At 37.3% G+C, this 18,202-nt stretch overlaps 2 protein-coding genes across 3 annotated transcripts in view; one reads left to right on the top strand and one right to left on the bottom strand.

The window, feature by feature from the left end:
* Positions 1-1,578: 1,578 nt before the first annotated feature.
* spata18 (spermatogenesis associated 18) lies at positions 1,579-8,978 on the bottom strand. Its single transcript, XM_020657717.3, has 12 exons — positions 8,650-8,978; positions 7,114-7,219; positions 6,749-6,864; positions 6,468-6,586; positions 5,185-5,280; positions 4,955-5,089; positions 4,644-4,875; positions 3,231-3,389; positions 2,980-3,155; positions 2,702-2,825; positions 1,932-2,000; positions 1,579-1,709 (listed from the first exon to the last, which is right to left on the bottom strand). Exons 1-12 carry the CDS (start codon positions 8,734-8,736, stop codon positions 1,653-1,655), a joined length of 1,476 nt encoding a protein of 491 aa, XP_020513373.1. The 5' UTR covers positions 8,737-8,978; the 3' UTR covers positions 1,579-1,652.
* Positions 8,979-10,141: 1,163 nt separating this feature from the next.
* sgcb (sarcoglycan, beta (dystrophin-associated glycoprotein)) overlaps positions 10,142-18,202 on the top strand; it is a 25,949-nt gene continuing 17,888 nt past the window's right edge. Inside the window, exons 1-6 of one of the 2 annotated variants that reach the window (XM_020657718.3) lie at positions 10,142-10,267; positions 11,691-11,900; positions 11,990-12,175; positions 12,276-12,467; positions 13,555-13,686; positions 14,437-17,375. In XM_020657718.3, coding sequence (XP_020513374.1) covers positions 10,253-10,267; positions 11,691-11,900; positions 11,990-12,175; positions 12,276-12,467; positions 13,555-13,686; positions 14,437-14,637 — 936 coding nt within the window. In that variant the 5' untranslated portion in view covers positions 10,142-10,252 and the 3' untranslated portion in view covers positions 14,638-17,375. Of the gene's footprint in view, positions 10,268-11,690; positions 11,901-11,989; positions 12,176-12,275; positions 12,468-13,554; positions 13,687-14,436; positions 17,376-18,202 lie in introns of those variants that run through there. The other variant, XM_065956179.1, reaches the window with a different exon arrangement.

Here is an 18,202-nt window from a genome sequence, read left to right as displayed (position 1 = left end):
AACTAGTGTCTACTTGTATACTAGTACAAGCACCGAGGGGGAAACGATTTATCGACCATATGTCCAACTCCACAATAGTAGGTGGTTTAACCTTTTACGTCACACACTAAAAAAATTAACAAACAAGTTAGCAAGGCAGATTGAGGTGTATACATGCAAGAGTAAATCGACTCCTACCGCATTATCTAGATTGGGTCAGCCCGACTTTGACAAATTAGACATAGTCAACTTCTCGGTCAGACTAATATGCTTACATCTATTGTTAAAGTCCAGTTTTAGTTTAGTCTTTTTTTCACATCAAAGGGTGATCAGGGACAACATTTTAGACCTCCCCAAAAGGCCCCTTCTCTGGGGTTTAACTGTCCAACAACAGAGGATCTTTGAGGCTGGATACATCGTCTGTTTGTTACATAAAGAGAGGTGAACTGGGAAAAAAGAATAGTGCGGAGGCTAAAGTCCCAGCTGCTTTAGATACATTTAAAAAGGTTAATAATTGTATTTTTTCCCCATACATCATCAGGCCAATCTTCTCCAAAGTGTTTCTTTGTACTTCTGGAGTTAACAAGACCTGACCAAAGAGCTGAAAAAGCTTTCCTCGCCTTTCTACCCAGCTACATCTCTGACCTCTTGGTACTATATGACCAGACATGTACATTGAGATCCTCAGGCGGAGTACTCCTATGTGCTCTAAACACCAGACTGAAACTAAAGGGGAAGAAGTATTTTCTGTGAGGGCTCCTAAACTGTCCCGAGGAGACCAGGACAGCTGAGTCAGTCATCTCTTTTAAACCCCTTCATTAGGTATACTTTTACTTGAATTTTACTTTTTTAAATTCCTTTGAAAGTTTTTGATGTCTTAGGATGTTTGTGATTTCCTAATGTATGACTGATAACCTGCCTGTTTTATGTTTGTTTTATAATTGCTGTACTTGTAAAGCACTTTGTATCTTGACCTTAAACAGGTCTCTTTAAATAAAGGTTTTTATTATAATACCAGAACAAATGTATGAAGCATCACAACAGGAGATGCTGCTGCAGAGATTCTCTCAAGGATTTTATTCACATGTAAACATGCTGCTGTACTCTCACACATGGATGATGCACAGGGACCAACACAGTTACACACATATTTGAAAAAATCTACTTTTTGCTTTTTGCTAGTGTTCGAAATCAAACAATTAAAAGATAGCTCTTCATTTGATGTGAAAATAAATAAAGTTCATGAGGAAAAAAATGGTTTGAATTTGCGATGGGGAAATGTTGCATTGAATTTTCTGATAGTTTAAATAAAGTGGCATCTAGTTAAAGGACTGAGTGTTTGCATTAATCTTAAAATAAGCAACTTCTCTGATCTGCAACCTTTGTTGTATTGTGACTCCAGGGTTTGATCAAATGATGAATAAACAGCACCTTCAATCCTTCAGGAGGAACTGAGCAGAATAATATATTGACGTTAAGATACTGTAAGGGTGCCATCAAACCCCCTCCTGCAGTGTAAACTCTGAGCAGCCTTAATGTGGTTCAGGGTTTGAGGATGTTATTGCATTATTTGGTTGAAGCATTCATGTAACCATAAAATAACTTTAAATACCACAAACTTTATTTTCTCTGATATGAGGTACAGCTGATTATTCTGGTCCTGTTGACTGAGTTCATAGGAAGCTGGCTCTTAGGCGCTCAGGAGACAGACTTCTTTTGCTGTTAAATGCCTAAAAAGAGGAAATGATGTTCATTGTTTCACAGAAATAAAAATAAAAAACACACAAGTAAAGCTTGCATTTTTACGAGTACATACCCTCAGTGCCATGGATGTGCATGCAAGTGGACAGAGAGATACATCTGATTTGGAAATGACTATTCCTGGCTAAGTGATTTCAGGAAAAAATATTGTTTTGTGTTTTGTTTCTCTGTCAGATATTAAAGGGACTTACAAGACTGCGAGTTGGGCTGAGAGAGCGAGAGCGCACGGGGCTGACACTCCTGCTCCGACTACGGCTCCACTGCAACAAAAAAAAACATCACCAGTGAGCACATGAGCCGTTCATTTTTATTCACATTTACTTTCTTACACAGGCCCTTTCTGCATTCAAGGCTTTTCATTCTTTTATCTCTGTGGGTCGCTCTGTTAACTCAGTCCAGTCTTTCGCCTCAATCTGACACTCTTGCTCCTTTACTCTATTCCTGAAGAGCAGGGCAGCTGCCAGGATTTCTGGGACCCCTGAAAATCCCACATTGGGTCTTTACCCCCACAGTGTCAGTCAAACAGATAGCTAGATGTTCACTAAAATCTTTATTTTGTAATGACATTAGGAGTTAATAACGAGTTTGGAATCATGTTTGTTTAGTTGACCAATTTTACCTTTCTTAAAACAGTTATGACTGAGAGAGAAACAAATTTAGGAAATTAATTCCTGTGTATATCCAATAACAATAATCATGACTGTAATTATTTTAGGATGTTGGCTGTTGAGATTGTGTAATATTTCAGTATATTGCTACTGTCAGGAAAGTGTTTATATTTGCAAATCTTTTCATGGAAGTGTATTCTAAAATGTATTTTGTTTCTTGATCCCTGTGCCTTTGTCCTCATGCTTTCAAAGGGTTCACCTGGCTACCAATACGTCTTCACCTTGGGGAAAAATTCTGCTGATGTTGAAGTTAATTTGTGATTTTTTTTTTTTAAATGTAAAAGAGTCAGTACCGGAGCTCCTCTTCTGGTCACAGCCTCGCCCTTCACCAGCACAACGTCTCCTTCCATCAGAGCCGGCCACACGTGGTACATGACCAGAGGAGCCGTGAACTCAGAGTCATAACTGCGACGATACCTGACAGACACAGAGAGAGGAGGGGGGGGGGGGTACAGTGAGAATTCATGTGCTGAGGGGGCCATCTACTGTTAGAGGCCACAAAGTAGATGTAACATGGTCCATTTATTCAAAACATCTCCAAAAAAAAAAGATAAACGTTTGGAAGCCTGACCTGTTGTCATTATAAAGTTCTCCGTCACTTGCAAAAGCCAAGTCGAGGGGAGGGTCCAGCGTCTGCATGGCGAAGGCTACCCTGCACGTCTCTCTGATCAGAGCACTGATGAGGACAAAGTCCACATCAGGGGGGAAAGAGATCCGAGGGTTCACGTTCATGGCATTGATCACATCCTGAGGTGCAGAAAAAATATAAACAGTCAGACCAGATACATCATCTAAGTACATGATTTAAGTATTAACTCTTACATTGATGCTGGTCTGGACGTCGTACAGGTCCAGGTTTCTGACAATGTAGTCCACAGCTGCGTCCTCCAGACTCTCCACACCAAAGTGGGTTGATGACAACGTCTTCCTCACGCGCAGCTTGAACTGACGGTAAGCCAGTTTGGCTGTATTGAAGGATTCCTGAGACATGATTAGAAAGACTTTTAAATAATTTGCTCGATTATTCATTACTTTTATTTTATTTTTTGTCTTCATTCTGTTTTAAACGTCTGTTGCTTTCAATGCAAATAATGTTCCTCTGCATACAAATTCACAAGTGCAATTATTGTTATTATTATGCTTGCTGAAAATCTTAATAAACTTTTTTTAAATGAAATAAATAAATAAATCATTTGCTCGATATGCCAGCAAACATAAACAACCCTGAGTCCATGTATAAATTAAGCAACTAGAATATGATTGGTATGGGGGAGTATTCACTGATAGAACTTTTGAAAGGATATTCAATATCATTTGAAATGTTCAACCAAATTTCATTGCGGACCATCGTCTGCTCAGCTGTGATGCTCTTTGTGTGCTGCAGACAGTGCTAAGTGTATGCATTTGTGATTGGCCACTGTGGGTTGATTATATCAGAAAACCTGTAATTTGGCAGGCTCTAATCCATATTTATAGACAAAATATCTACCAGTTCATACATTTTTTGAAGCCACATTCAGCCGACAAATCCAGATAAACATCTCATTTCATTGGAGCGCTGGTAGTTTAATGGTTACATCCCTCCAGTGGGTGGACCGGGTTTGAATCCGACCAGTGGCTCCTTTCCTGCATGTCACCCTCCCCCTGATTTCTGAATCTATCCACTGTGCTGTCTCTTCAATAAGAGCATAAATAGCCCAAAAATAAATCTTACAGCTAATTTCATGTGATAGATGTACTTGAGTGTCTTTAAATTAGTTGTACCAACTAATTCGGACACGCAGGACTTATTTTTTGCTTTTTTAGATCTGGAAATAAGATTTTTATCCAGACTTGTAAGTTGACTGGCTTTCAGAAGTGTGTTTTGATATTTTTACTATAAATAGGACAAATACACTTGCTTAGATTTGAGATTTTGAAGTGTAAAAGAAGCTATGTAGTCGGAAGAGTAATTGAATGTATTTGTTCTGCATATATTGTAATGGATAAGGAGGGTTTTCTTTCAAAACATGGCGGTTTCTTTTGCCAGGACAACCATGAAAACTTCAGCTGTTCTTCAGTAGTTACATAATTTGTTTCATTTGCCAAATCTTTGTGAGAAGGAAGATGATTTTTTTGAAGATCAGTGGGGATTGGGCCTTTTTTTGTGCATTGCATTTAAATGAAAAGTATTATCAGGACATTTAATGTGATCCGTCTTCGCAGGTGGCTTTAAAGATAAATATATCATCATACCACGACAGCGATGAAGATGATTTTCTGGACCATCTCTAAATCAGCGATGTATCGTCTCAGCAGGTTCTGGGCTTCGAGTCGCTCCACAGAGTACAGGTCGCTGAGGCGAGACACGAGGCGAGCGTGTCGGGACGAGTTAGTCAGCTGAGCTCTGGTGGGCGACTCGCTCCTCACCGGGCTGGAAGAAAGGCTGAGCCGAGGCGGGGGGCTCGGAGAACGACTCCTCATCAACCTGAGGAAGAGACGGAGTGAAATCTCTAACCACACTAAAACACATTGTTCTGCAGAGGCCTGTCTAAATGTGTGTGTACCTCTTCTGCAGCATGGCCTTCTCTGTGTTCAGGTAAGACACTTCATCTCTCAGTAAGCGAATCTGTCGCTCGTAGTCATCGAGAGCATCCAGCTTCCTCCGATAAATCTCCTGCTGCTCGTGAGCTGATCGCAAACTGAAACACAGACACACCTCAGGTCAGAGAGGAGGAAACAAACCGTGCACTGCATTTTAAAAAATAGATATAAGAGCATGAATTCAATCACCCACTCTGCCTTCAGTTGTAATATTTCATCCTCAGTGGCCAGCAGAGTTGTTGCCGATTTGCTCTTCGTCTCATCCAATTCATTCTGAGCCTCGACCAACCTGTTCAAACCAGACAACTCTACATTTCACCGTTCATTTCATGCAGTTAATCACATGTTGTTTAGGTTGCAATTGGACATAAAAGATGCACAAAGCCTTTTTTATATATTCTTTGTGCAAGGTTATTTATCTAAACTACATTTCAACATCAACATGAGCCATGCAGGTACAGGTCAAAGTCACCTAAAAACACAGGAAACAAAAAGCAATAAGAACGGGAAATATTATTTAATAATAATTTAATGTTTCAATATGACAGATTTATCGAATGCTATTGCAATTGTCTTTCGTTGCTCTGCAGGAACACATGATTGTTTTTCTTTGCTGTCAGACTGAAAATGACACTGTGTGAATTCTATTTTGACCTTTTGTTTTTAATCTGTGTAGAGATAATAAAAAAATAAAAAAGGAGAACAACAGCTGGAAGATAATCTTTTGTTGAGAGATGGCCTGACACACTTACCTGTATAATGTCTTTATCATCATATATTTGTTATGTGTGTGAAGTGATTTGTGCACATCTTTTGAATTCTGGACTATGTATGACCTCCCTGATAAAGGATAAAGTGCTTTAAATAACACATTCTGACACAGTTTTGTATTTGTCATTGTTGATCATTATTCTAGTTTTAAGCAATAAGCAGAAACATCTCCTAACAGCTGCAAATGCCTCCATTATTGATTATTTATCATATTTTAACTGTGCTAAAAGTAAACCAGCAAACTATTTGTTCAAGAACACAAGTGTGCAATTCTGATACTTGACTGGATAAAGTTTCTATTGAGTCTGCTGTGCAATACTCTGCATGTTCAATGTCTCTACTGATCATTACTGCTCTTCTTTGTACTCTACATTTCGCTTTATATCTTCATCTGTCTGGGCGTTTTTGTACCTAACTTATTTCTTAATACTCTGCGCCTTGCACATTGCTGATTTCGCCAATACTCTGCGCCTTTTATACTCATTGCTCATATTTGTTATCTATTTTTTTGTATTATAATTTTCTATTTATATTCCTATACTTTGTACCTCTATTTTGTGAATAAGAGCATGAATGTTAAAATATCTCAAAGAAGGTAGGATAAAAAAGAAAAACGCTTCAACATAATAACTGCCTGCTAAGAAGAAATCGATGGTCTGATTAAGAAGCATATGAAGCCACGATGTAAGATACAGTGAAACTCACTCTGATCTGACAGAATCCAGCTGCAGGCGAGTGGAGCACAGCTGAGTGTCCAACTTCTGAACGTCATTGTCATGAGAGGCCGAGAGCTCCCTGATCCTCCGGTCCTTCTCCACCGACTCCTGATAACAACAAATAAAAAAACCACAAAGAGAGGTCGATTTTAGAGGAAAACCATTGTAGTAGGTGAAGTGTTTTGTCTTTCTGGTGTAGCAGAAATACATTTTAATGGCTTCATAATTGAGACATGCTGTTTCATGAGGCCTAATAGCACATATCATCACCTGGATGAGCTGTAAACTGGTGTCATCAGAAACTGAAGGCCTCGCCATCGAGAAACATGTGCCGAGCCATGGCAGCAGGCGTGTTTTAAGAGTGTCCACTCCAGCGTAGTGTCCACCTGAAAGTAACAGTGTTCCAGGATTGTCATGAGCCTCTACCTGACCTCCTGACTTTTAAATATTTAACATTTTCAGTATTATGTGTGTTAGTTCGGTCAATACGTTAAAATTAATCACATTATTCTGTCAATAGATAAAACTGAACCTCAGGCAGGAAAGTTTGCTTGACTTTCCCGTCTCACTTCTTATGAGTACAGTTTAATTGCAATTTTGTCCGTAACAATTTATTACAATTGTTTTTGTTTTACCTTCAGCAGCTGCGAGGTTGAGGATGGTGAACAGTTGGCCTTGAATCTTGGCAGTGAGTTCAATCAACTCACAACATCTGTTTAGATTCTGGTCACAGGATATCACCTAAACAAAACAATACCATGTTAAGACCAAACTGAACTGACAGTAACCTCTATAGTAGTCAGTTTTTGAGTGCTGAGATCTGCTTGAAATTGCAAACAGTTAATGGTTATACTGTAGGCCTGCTCGTTCCTGTTGTGCTCTCTATATTCAAGATTCAAGACTTTTGTTTGTCTCATGGACATGTAGGATTTTGCACTGCAATGACAAATGGCACATAACAAAAAAAACAGCAGCAATATGATATAGGCTAATGAATATGTTTCACTATTTATAGTTTACAATTTCATATTTTACATGCCTATATTTGTATAAAAAGGCTAGAATGTTGTGTACATTGTGTTCATGTCTATATGTAGGCCTATATGTCCTTGTGATGTTGACTAGGCCACGTGAATCTTAATGGTCTTGATTAAAAAAATTATATATTACTTATTCACAGACATGTGGAGTCATTTTTGGATTGGTAACTTCCACAGCGATCCCTTATTTTATTTATTTTTTTACATCTCATTTTATAATAAACTAAGAGAAAGATTAAGGCATGTCTTTCCATTCATAAGAAAAAAAATGGAGACATTCAGCCTACAGGTGTCAGATGACTAGTCCTATAAATACTTTTATCATAGAAAACTGTTATGATCACCTTCAAAAAGGGGGTTACAACTTCTAATATGAAAGATAGTAGGCCTAAAAAAAAAATAATAATAATAATTTAAAAAAAGATAGTAGCCCTATATGGCTCTCGGTTTTTAGGTTTTTATCATTTTTTTGCCATTATAAAAAATAATCAAAAGCAAAGCGGTAGAAAATAACTACAGGCAGAGAAGCCTACTACAGTGAGAAAGAAAGCTAAATAGAGCAAATTGACCAAAATAAATAAATAAATAAAAAGCTTTCCAGATAAGAAACAGGAACAGGCTATAAAGCCAGGGGATCCAGAAGTTTAGTTAACTTTAAATAACGTTCGGTCACTTCATCGCGATGTTTCCGGTGAGGACGTGAACCATCTCTTCAGCGATACAAAACATCTTTGGAAAAAGTCCAACCGTTGCCATGACGACTGGCGTCCATAGCAACCAAACTCTACAGGGGAAATCAATGTTTGCTAAATTGCAAAGTGCATTCCTTTGCTGCAATGTTTTAAATTATTACAAGCACCAACAAAGCCAACGCGATTCTATGTCTCATGTTTTATCAAAAGTGTTGAGGAAAAATATCAACATTTTACGGGAGAGTAAGCCTAGGCTACACAAAACTATTTATCATTTGTGTCCCTTTTAAAAAAAACAAACATGTGCAACACTTCAATTTAGCATGCATTTTTGCTATCGGCTACAGAACTTATTAACAAGATCACCTACTTGGGACACTGTGCTTGAGATGAAGTGCTCTGGTCAGATTTAGGTCGCATTACTTATTAATGAACTTACATGATAGTCTCTGTGCCAGCTCTCCAGCTTGTCCTGTAAGACGCTGAATGAAGACGTGTTGGTCAACCTCCTTAATGTTTCCGCCATGACCTAACACTATGATAAAACGGAGGGTTTAAAATACCACCAGTGAGGAGGGAGAGGAGCCTGCAGCCAGCCAGCCGCGGGTTTGTTCCTGTGAGGAGACTGTAGTAAAAATTCCTCTCCTCTCCACGACGCAGATTCAAAGCAGTAGTTGAAGTTGTGGCAACCAAGTGAGGAGACGAGCACGACAACCAGACCTGACGACGAGCTGCATCAGTCAGACCTCTGCAGGTTCGGCTCCCCGGTCATTTAAACACGATAGTAATGTAATGTCATACTGTCAAACGACACCAAAGGCCTGCAGAGTAAAACCTGAGGCTCAGTAACACATGTTCATTTCCGCTCAACTGCCTGTGTTGGACCTAATGCGATTATAGGCTAATACAACAAATATATTGATTGCATCTCCATAAAGTGTTCAATCATAATTAATTCATACAATTACTTTTACATAAAACAGCTAGATAAAGAAGCTAGCCTACTAAAGCAAGTTTAATAACTAAATAAATAAATAAATAAAGCTTTATTTTTTATAGGCCTAGCACATTTCAAACAGATCAAATGCAATTCAAAGTGCTTATAGATTGAAACAATAATGGCAAAACATGACTCAAACAAAAATGGATAGCACCAATAGCAATAAAATATGTAGGCTAATTAAAACAATAAAAATTAAGGAGTAAAAAAAGGGTTAAAGCATTAAAAAAAAAAAATCGTTAAAATGATTTTTAAAAGGTAAAGAAAAAAACTATAAATTGGCCTATTGAAAACATCACAATAAGGAAATTGTAAAGATATTAAATTATAAAAGGTAGACGCAAACAACAGGTAAAGGGGAGTGATTACATGTAGCCATAGCCTACTAATTATTAAGTTTAAATATTTAAATAGTTATTATTATTATTATTATTGCCTAATTATTATTATTAGTAGGTCTAGTAGAAGCAGTAGTAGGCGAGTAGGCCTAGTAGAAAATATAGGCTAATTTGGAATACAAACATAGTTATCATTGTATTATTTATATTTTCACTTAATCCCTTAGTTTGTTGCTCTTTAAATAATAGGTCTAGTTTGTTCAATCAGTTGTTAATCAATGAATAGAGCCGAGGGAGATGTTGACTTCTGTAGGCATGAATATTTTATAATGATTTTTTTAAAGACATAAAGCTCTATAGGCTATATAAAGTATTTGGTTGTGGCCAGCTTGGTAGTTTCCCCTCTGGAAAATATGAATGGACATGTTTTTCTATTTTGGGGTTCTTCTGTCATTGGCTGGTTGAACTTGGAATATACCATACACTGTTATCATAAAAACGTCTTCACTTTGAGGAAGCTTCATAAAAATATACAATATACCTATTGTGTTAACTGTTGTCACTTTAATATTTTCAATGTGCCTGCTCTTTATGAATGAGTATCGTAGTAGGCTATAGTAATCATATCTAACATACACAGTGGACACCCCTCCCATGAAGTGGTACGGTCCTGTCGCTCTGCTGGCAGGAGAGGGAGGGTCAACATGGCGTCTGAACAGGTCCGTTATCTCCAATATTCGTCGTTTTTCTTGTGTTTGACTCCGTTTTTCACTCAGATGTTTGTTAAGAGAGCATTTAAATGTGTTGCGAATAATCTGGTGTTATTCATATTGTTGTTAAGGGCTCTGTTTTCGTCTCTACGACTTGTTCAGTGTAATAAATACTGGCCTCGTCTGCGTTATTCTAGTATCGTTATGTGGAGGTTAAAAATGCATCAATGTAGCAAAACTGATGTTTGACAGCAACATTATTTTGCTCAAATGAGAGCAAATGAGTTTTCAGACAACAAGAGAAACGAGTTTCATGCTTTTTTTCTGCTAAAATGTATGCAGTTTATTTTTAGTTGTGTCCACAGACAGACAGTCGCAGGGTATTTAACTGAGATGCATACCAACCAACGCAGAGCAGCAGAGAGCCTGAAAATAACACTGAATGATCATCAGTGGAGAATCTCTTTATATTTGTATTTAACATATGTCAGATTTAATAGAACACAGTTTTAGAGCGATAGGACTATTATATCCTATTCTATATCCTAGGTGCAAAACATATGGGTTAGGTCAACACTTTTTTTTTTTTTTTTTTTATATTCAGGTCTAATTACAGATTTCTGTCCTCAACTGTTTTTAGGTTCTTGTTTAATTTCACATATATTTTTATCCCTGCACGGGTTATGTACATTTCTTGTATAAGTCTATTTTTAATTGCACAGTTTAATTTTGATTTATCTAGGGGTATTCTTTAAATCTTAATTTCAGGTTAATATTTATGTATCAGAGGGGGGCGTCGGTTTTGTGGTTTAATAAAAAAAAAAAAAAAATGTTTCATGTCATGTACGTCTTGAATTTCCCTCGGGATCAATAAAGTATCTATCTATCTATCCATCTATCTATCCATCTATCTCTCTATCTATCTATCTATCTATCTATCTATCTATCTATCTATCTATCTATATTTTCTTATATAAATAGAATGTTGTCAGGGTTTTTAGAAATATAAAGACTACTTAAGGAAGTTAAATGGAGCCAGATGAGTTAAAATGACCCAGAAAGATCCTCAAAGAACTAGAAATCAGAAGGAACCCTGTCCTAATAAATCATTTACATTTTTAGAAATCCTAAAGTAGGGTTACACAATAAATAGCAATTTCACTGTTATCGCAGTATGAGCTTTCATAATATTTTCTGCGAATTAGACAGTATGAAGGAGTTTGATTCTATTTATTGATAATTGAAAACCAGAAAAGACCAAATATTGTGGGCCTAGGACTTCTTTTTTTGTTGCTGCTGTATTGAAACAGGTATCAATAGTATTTGATTTAAAATTCAGGTATCATGACAACCCTACTCATTACTTACAAAAGGAGATTTAGTGTAGATTTGAATGTTTGTGTGATTGCAAAGTCTTTGTTTTGCCTTCCAGGAGAGCTCCAATGGGCCGGTGAAGAAGTCCATGCGAGAGAAGGCGATAGAAAGACGTAATATCAACAAGGAACATAACAGTAACTTCAGAGCAGGTTATATACCCATAGAAGAAGAACGTCTCCATAAGACAGGGCTCAGAGGACGCAAGGGGAACATGGCCGTCTTCATCGTCGTCCTCCTCTTCCTCCTGGCCTTAATTAATCTAATTGTGAGTTAAGACCTAAATGGATCCTCTTAATGAGTTTAAATTACTGTTAAGCACTCACACATGTTGATCCTTGTGTTGCCGTCACTCAGATAACGTTGGTGATATGGACAGTGATACGGATCGGTCCAAATGGCTGTGACAGTATGGAGTTCTTTGACAACGGCCTGCTGCGATTCAAACAGAAAGCAGACATGGGCATCGTTCACCCGCTGCACAAGAGCACAGTGGGAGGCCGTAAGGACCAGGACCTGGTCATTGTGGGCAACAACAATCCAGTGAGAAACATTTACAGTGAAATAAAAACTTAGAAAATGATCAAATGTTTGCAGACTTTAAAAACGCCTCTCGTCTTTTATCTGACATTTGTCCCTCCAGGTCGTGTTCCAACAGGGAACCACTAAGCTGAGTGTAGAGAAGGACAAGACCTCTGTGGTCAGCGATGTGGGCATTTCCTTCACAGACCCCCGCTCACAGACCACCTTCTTCAGCACAGACTTTGAAAACCACGAGTTCAACCTGCCCAAAGGAGTCAAAGTTCTCAGCGTAAAGAAGGCGTCCACAGAGAGGGTGTGTATGATAATGCTTACAGCGACTTGATAGCTGTGATGAAAGAGTGATTCATTTATCATTTAAGGGTTTCACAATCTGTGCACAAAGTTCTGTCTGTGCAACACTTTAAAGTATTGCAATTCCAGAGCTAATTGAAGGAAGCTTACAGTACATTTTTTTTGAGCATTTTTGCTTTTGTTGAATAGTAACAACCAAAGCCTTGTTCACACTTGCACAAAACTCCTGAAAAACTCCAGAAGTTTTCTGTGTGAGCTGCAGGTGTGTACGCAAACAGACTCATTCTTCCCTCTGACATTAGTGTCAGTTTTTTTTTTTTTTTTTTTCAAAGGAAGTTGGAGGGAGCTGATGTGAGAATGCAGCGGGATATAATCAGGAGAATTCACCACAGTCAGCGGGAGGGGGTAGACTATAGACTGTCTGAACGCGACTGTGAGATCTCGGTGAACCTAATAAATCTGCTGCTTTATGATTTCCATTTGCCAGTTTGTTCTTCTCCACTCTTTTGTTGATTTGGGACTCTGTCAAACACATAGCATTGATACTGTATAAAGGCAAATAATCTAATTATAGCGTCATGTCTTGCCTCATATATCCTTTGGAATATTTAAAATTCTATCTTATCACATTATTTAGCAAACATCCTATTTTTATTCAGGCTTATCTGGATACTCCTTCAACTTGCACACGTATCCAAGTGTAGTCATATTTCAGTTTTGATCATTAAGACTATAGGAACCATATCATCCAGTTCAACTTCATAAAAAGGGTTTATTTACCCATGATTGGCCCGACCACAGTCCAGGTTGAAAGTATGAATGATCAGAGAGGATTGAGAGAAACTAGAGTAGTAAATATGCCTTCAACTCATTAACACTAAAGGACTAAACGTTGTATTAACCTAAGTTGTTTTTATAGTTGTAAAAAATATGGACAAATATTTTCAAAACTTGATTGAACACAAGTTACAGGATAGTCTCTGTGACAAGTGTTAAGTTTGTAACACACAGTAAATTATATTTTTTTCTGAATTCTCTGCATATGCTCTGAATGTTAATAACAATTGTCATTCTGTTTCTGATGTTAGATCACGAGCAGTGCAGCGTCTGACCTGAACATTAAAGGAGACGGGAAGGCCATCATTCGTGGAAATGAGGGCGTCAACATCATGGGCCGGACTGTGGAGTTCAAAATGGGAGGAGGCATCGAGCTCAGGGCTGTAAGTATGAATAAAAAACAGAATCTGTGACGATGACATTTAGAATACAGAAGCCAAAAGAGCAGGCTTTGCTGAAAGGTCGAGTTTAATACACAGTGTGTTTTACACAGTGTTTCTCATAAACTGTTTATCATTGTACTGACTAATCCATGATTAGTTTGATCCAAAACTGATCTGAAAATAATGAAAACTTTTATCCTCAAACGTCTTTCTTTAGAGCCCAAAGATATTTAGTTTACAGGCAGAGGAGGGAAAAAAGGAAGAAAACTTATATTTCAAACCTGAAATCAGCATCAGAATAGAATAGAATAGAATAACTTTATTGATCCCAAACTGGGAAATTGTGGCGTTACAGCAGCAGGTTATCCAAACAAACAATATTAGCAAACAAACACAATATAATATTAAATACAAGTAAATAAGCAGTAAAAATATCAAAACTAAGAATGAGAATATATACAACCAGGATTTAAGTAAGCATTACTTCTAGTCTTAAATATGAAAGATTAAATGTAAATGTGCTAAAACAGAGTTGTAATTGAACAGTATCGATATGGGGAGCTGTCCAGAGCTGTGCAATCAGTGATACATATGTTAAAGTGCAGGAGTGTAGACATGTTGTCAGCAGAAACTATTCAATATAATGGCGGGAAAGTCAGCAAACACCAACACTGATTCATCTATTGTCACAATGGTTGGTGATTCATTTAATGGTCTTAGATGGATGAATTTTGGATTTTCTCTTTGCAGGAAAACAGCATCGTCCTTAACGGATCTGTCATGTTCAATGCCACTCGTATCCCTAACTCTGCAGGAGATGTGTATTTCGATGAAGGTATGGAGAGGTACAAACTCTGCATGTGTGCAGATGGGACTCTGTTCCGTGTGCAGGTGAAATATCCCAACATGGGCTGCCAGACTTCAGATAACCCGTGTAGAAAAACTGGCTAGGAGAATTCTGCTGTTACACGTCTTCACCGTCCGTCACCACTGAGGTTAGATTAAACATTTGCTCATATAGAATATTCATCATGACTTGCACATGATAATAATATTAATACCTCTGTAGCTCACCTGATTTTTTTTCTCTATTTACTGTTTGAAAAACTGGATTTTTGTTACAGCTTATCATCGCTTGGCCAAAGACATTAGATAGTTGTAAGTGCTGAAATATTTGTGTTTTATTGTTGGCATCTTTATCCAAAATGCCATATCACTGTAAAACACTCCTTTATTTAAGATGATACTGTGGGTCAGACCAGAGACAGGATTTTATTTCTCTCACTCCTCCTGATTACCCATGCACAGGTGCAGACTTCAGTCTAAACATGTACATATTCACTAGAGAAATATTAAAACCTGTCTTTTAAAAGATTAATTACTAATTTAAAGGGGACATTTTTAAACACCTAAAGCAGTGGTTCTCAACTGGTGGGTCGGGACCCAATAGTGGGCCCAGGAGTTGTTTTCAGTTGGTCTCGAAATTGTTGTTTGGAAAAAAAAGTGTCACAAAGTCTCAAAATCACCTTTAAAACATGTTTGTTCTGTTTCATCTCTTTGTTCTGTTACATGTTTTTATACCGTCTGAGGTCCAAACTGTTCAATTTTTTCATAAAACAAATCTCATTGGTTAAAGAAAATCAGAAATTTGGGTCACAATTTCTTATTAAAGGCTTTATATGTGATTTTTCACAAATCAAGTATATCCTCTGAAAATAACTCTGTGAGTCATGACTGTCTACAATGGGTGTAACACCCGAGTCCCACTGTCTGTGATGTTTTCAGAGTTTTCAGAGTCATATCTTCAGTTTGTTTACATCGCCCGGACGGCCGGCTGACTCCTCCCCTCATGTATAAAAGTTGTTTAATTGAGGGACTAGAGAAAAGAAGAATAACATACTGTACTCACTGCTTAACTGTGTTTCTAGATCACGCTCATTTCAGGTAAATTTACATGCAGTGTGAAGATACGAGCATAATAAAGATCGCTAGCATTAGCATGCTAACACAACAATGCAGTGCAAGTTGTTTTGGTTTCATACTGGTGCTCAAGGGCGACGTCTGCTGGATGAAAATTCACATATAAAGCCTTTGAGGAGTTGGTGGTAGGTCCTGAGACTGGACCAGTTTAGAACCACTGCCCTAAAGTATCTGAGATCAAATGGCATTTCCAGTCTGAATATTCAATGGCATGTACACATGAGAATATTTTAGTCATTCACCATCACAGATATGTTTATTTGCAGCTAAAAGTGGCTACACACCAGACTATTTTAGATCTGATTCTGACCCAATGACCTCTTGGGAAATTCATCTAGTGTGTAGCTGGCCTAATGCAGGTATTTCATTTTGAATTATTTATCAACAGATAAAAATGATGAGTCCATAATATGGTGCATCCCTAGTACAAGATGTTTAATGAAAGGGATTGACTGTTTGCCTTACCGTCCAGTATTATGAACATGCACACATCTTGCAGCAGGTTGTATGAGATTTGATTTCCTGTACATTGATCAGGCAGCTGTTTGATATTTTCTTTATTACAATCACTGAGGTACATTTGAAGCTAACATAAAAGTAAAGACGGTCTGGTTCTGCACATTTTGGATTGTCTATCATGCACGTGCCGATGGATTTAAAGGGATGATGAAGAATATAATATAATATAATATTCTAATTTTGTTGCCAAACCTTTTTTTTTTTTTTTTTTTTAAGCAAATATTGTAAAACGAGTGTGTGCACTACAGATGAATGCAAATCTCTGTCAACGTTTGTTTATGGATGTCAGGAATGTTTTCAAAGTAGCTAAGTTTGAAATGTTTTTGAGTGGTTTGAATTTTGTGCAATATATTATAAAAAGATTTGACTTTGATTCTGCTCTCGGTTGTCATGTGTGTTTATAAAAGTGATGTTGAGAAATGTCATGCAGCATGTGTTCTCTTTATTACAGAGGAGTATCAGGGACAGGCTTCAGAAAAAAAAGATCAAAGGTTTAGATTTCTTAATTTTTTAGATGTTGAAATGTTGAGGTCAAAGTTCAAAGCTGAAGTATAATTTAATAAGTGCCAATTAAAGGAACAATCAATCTGATTTGTTTAAATCACAGAGGGATTTCTTTTTCATTTCAGCCTTTTTCCAATAATGCAAATACATGCAACATGTACTTTTCTGATGTATTCTTTACTTTTTGTCTTTAAATCCATCATAATAATCTCCTTCTCTTCCCTACTCTGAACACCTGTGTAGAGATTAAATCATGTTTATGATTAACTCAATGAAACAATTTTGCCAACCTGTCATTGCTGTGTTTGTTTTAATAAAGAAACATGTTGCTATGTGAAACTTCTTATCATTGGTTTCAGAGTCTGACTGAGTACAGTTCCTCATCATGCAGCTTTATGATCTCAGAGAATGTGCAGGCGGGGGGCATGGTCCTCCTCGCCCATAAACTGACAGGATGGTAGTAAATCTATCATACATTATGAGGACAACAATGACTGTAAGACATTAACCAGACACGTAAATGATTGAATGTGTCGCAGTATGGCATCTTTGTGAAATGTGCATGTAAAGCTGAACGCAGCAGAATAGTCCTCAGACTTTGATCAGAAGAAACAGAGACAGTCGGAGTTACAGCACTGAGCACTCGCTGGCTGTGAGAAAATATTCACAAGTCACAAGATAAACAGGTGAGCTCAATCCTTTTACTCTGCATTCTGTTCATAATGGATTTATTTTCTGTCATTAATAGGGAAAATGTTTGATTTTTGTGTACAGGTATTTTTAAATAGTTGCCAAGAGGTACAAACTTTTTACCCAGTACTGTAGGATAGGATTGGATAATACTTTATTGATCCCCAGAGGGGAAATTCGGGCATTGCAGCAGCACAGACAGAGAAAGAAGTAATACAAAATACACAGGATAGATAGGATAAATACAGATAGAAACAACAATAGGATGTATATACAAAAGAATATCAATAGTTAAACAATACAGGACAATTACGAATTATGTGTAGTGGATGTCAAGTTAAAGTGACCAGTGATGATATAAAGTGACTTGTGTGAGCAAAAAATGTAGGGTTATGTAAACAGCAGTAAAAGAGTAGTATGATATGAAGTGTGTTCTCCAGTACTGAACCTAAAAACTAGTATGAGTCAAATGTATCTTATCTAAAGGTAAATACTGGACGTTTACTCCACTAAATGAATTTACCAGCTTTAGTTATTAGTAACTTTGCACTTTCGGGTAATTAATACTGAATATAAATCAACATAGAATAGTAAAAAGGCTTTTAAAGATGAAGCTGCTCAGCAGTAAAATATGCCAATACTCAAGTCTTGAGATTGTCTGGGTAGGAAATGTTGTGTTGGAACATCTCTTTCATTAAGATCTTTATTTTTGTTATTAAGAGCAAGTGTTTTAAATCCAAATGCAAGGATTCTGGAAACACATTGGCTAAATTGACTGTGTATTCTGTGAAACCACAAACACTGTGGTAATGTTATGGTCCAA

The sequence above is a fragment of the Labrus bergylta genome, chromosome 6 (assembly GCF_963930695.1).
Source record: "Labrus bergylta chromosome 6, fLabBer1.1, whole genome shotgun sequence".
Taxonomy (NCBI): domain Eukaryota; kingdom Metazoa; phylum Chordata; class Actinopteri; order Labriformes; family Labridae; genus Labrus; species Labrus bergylta.
The sequence above is the reverse complement of the archived record's forward strand: the minus strand, read 5'-3'. Positions and strand labels throughout refer to the sequence as shown.

Coding starts and splice junctions, on each gene's coding strand:
- spata18 (XM_020657717.3), bottom strand. CDS start 8,736: ATGGCGGAAACATTAAGGAGGTTGACCAACACGTCTTCATTCAGCGTC. Junction 6,587..6,748: donor CCAGTTTACAGCTCATCCAG/GTGATGATATGT, acceptor TGTTGTTATCAG/GAGTCGGTGGAGAAGGACCG. Junction 3,156..3,230: donor ACGTCCAGACCAGCATCAAT/GTAAGAGTTAAT, acceptor TCTGCACCTCAG/GATGTGATCAATGCCATGAA.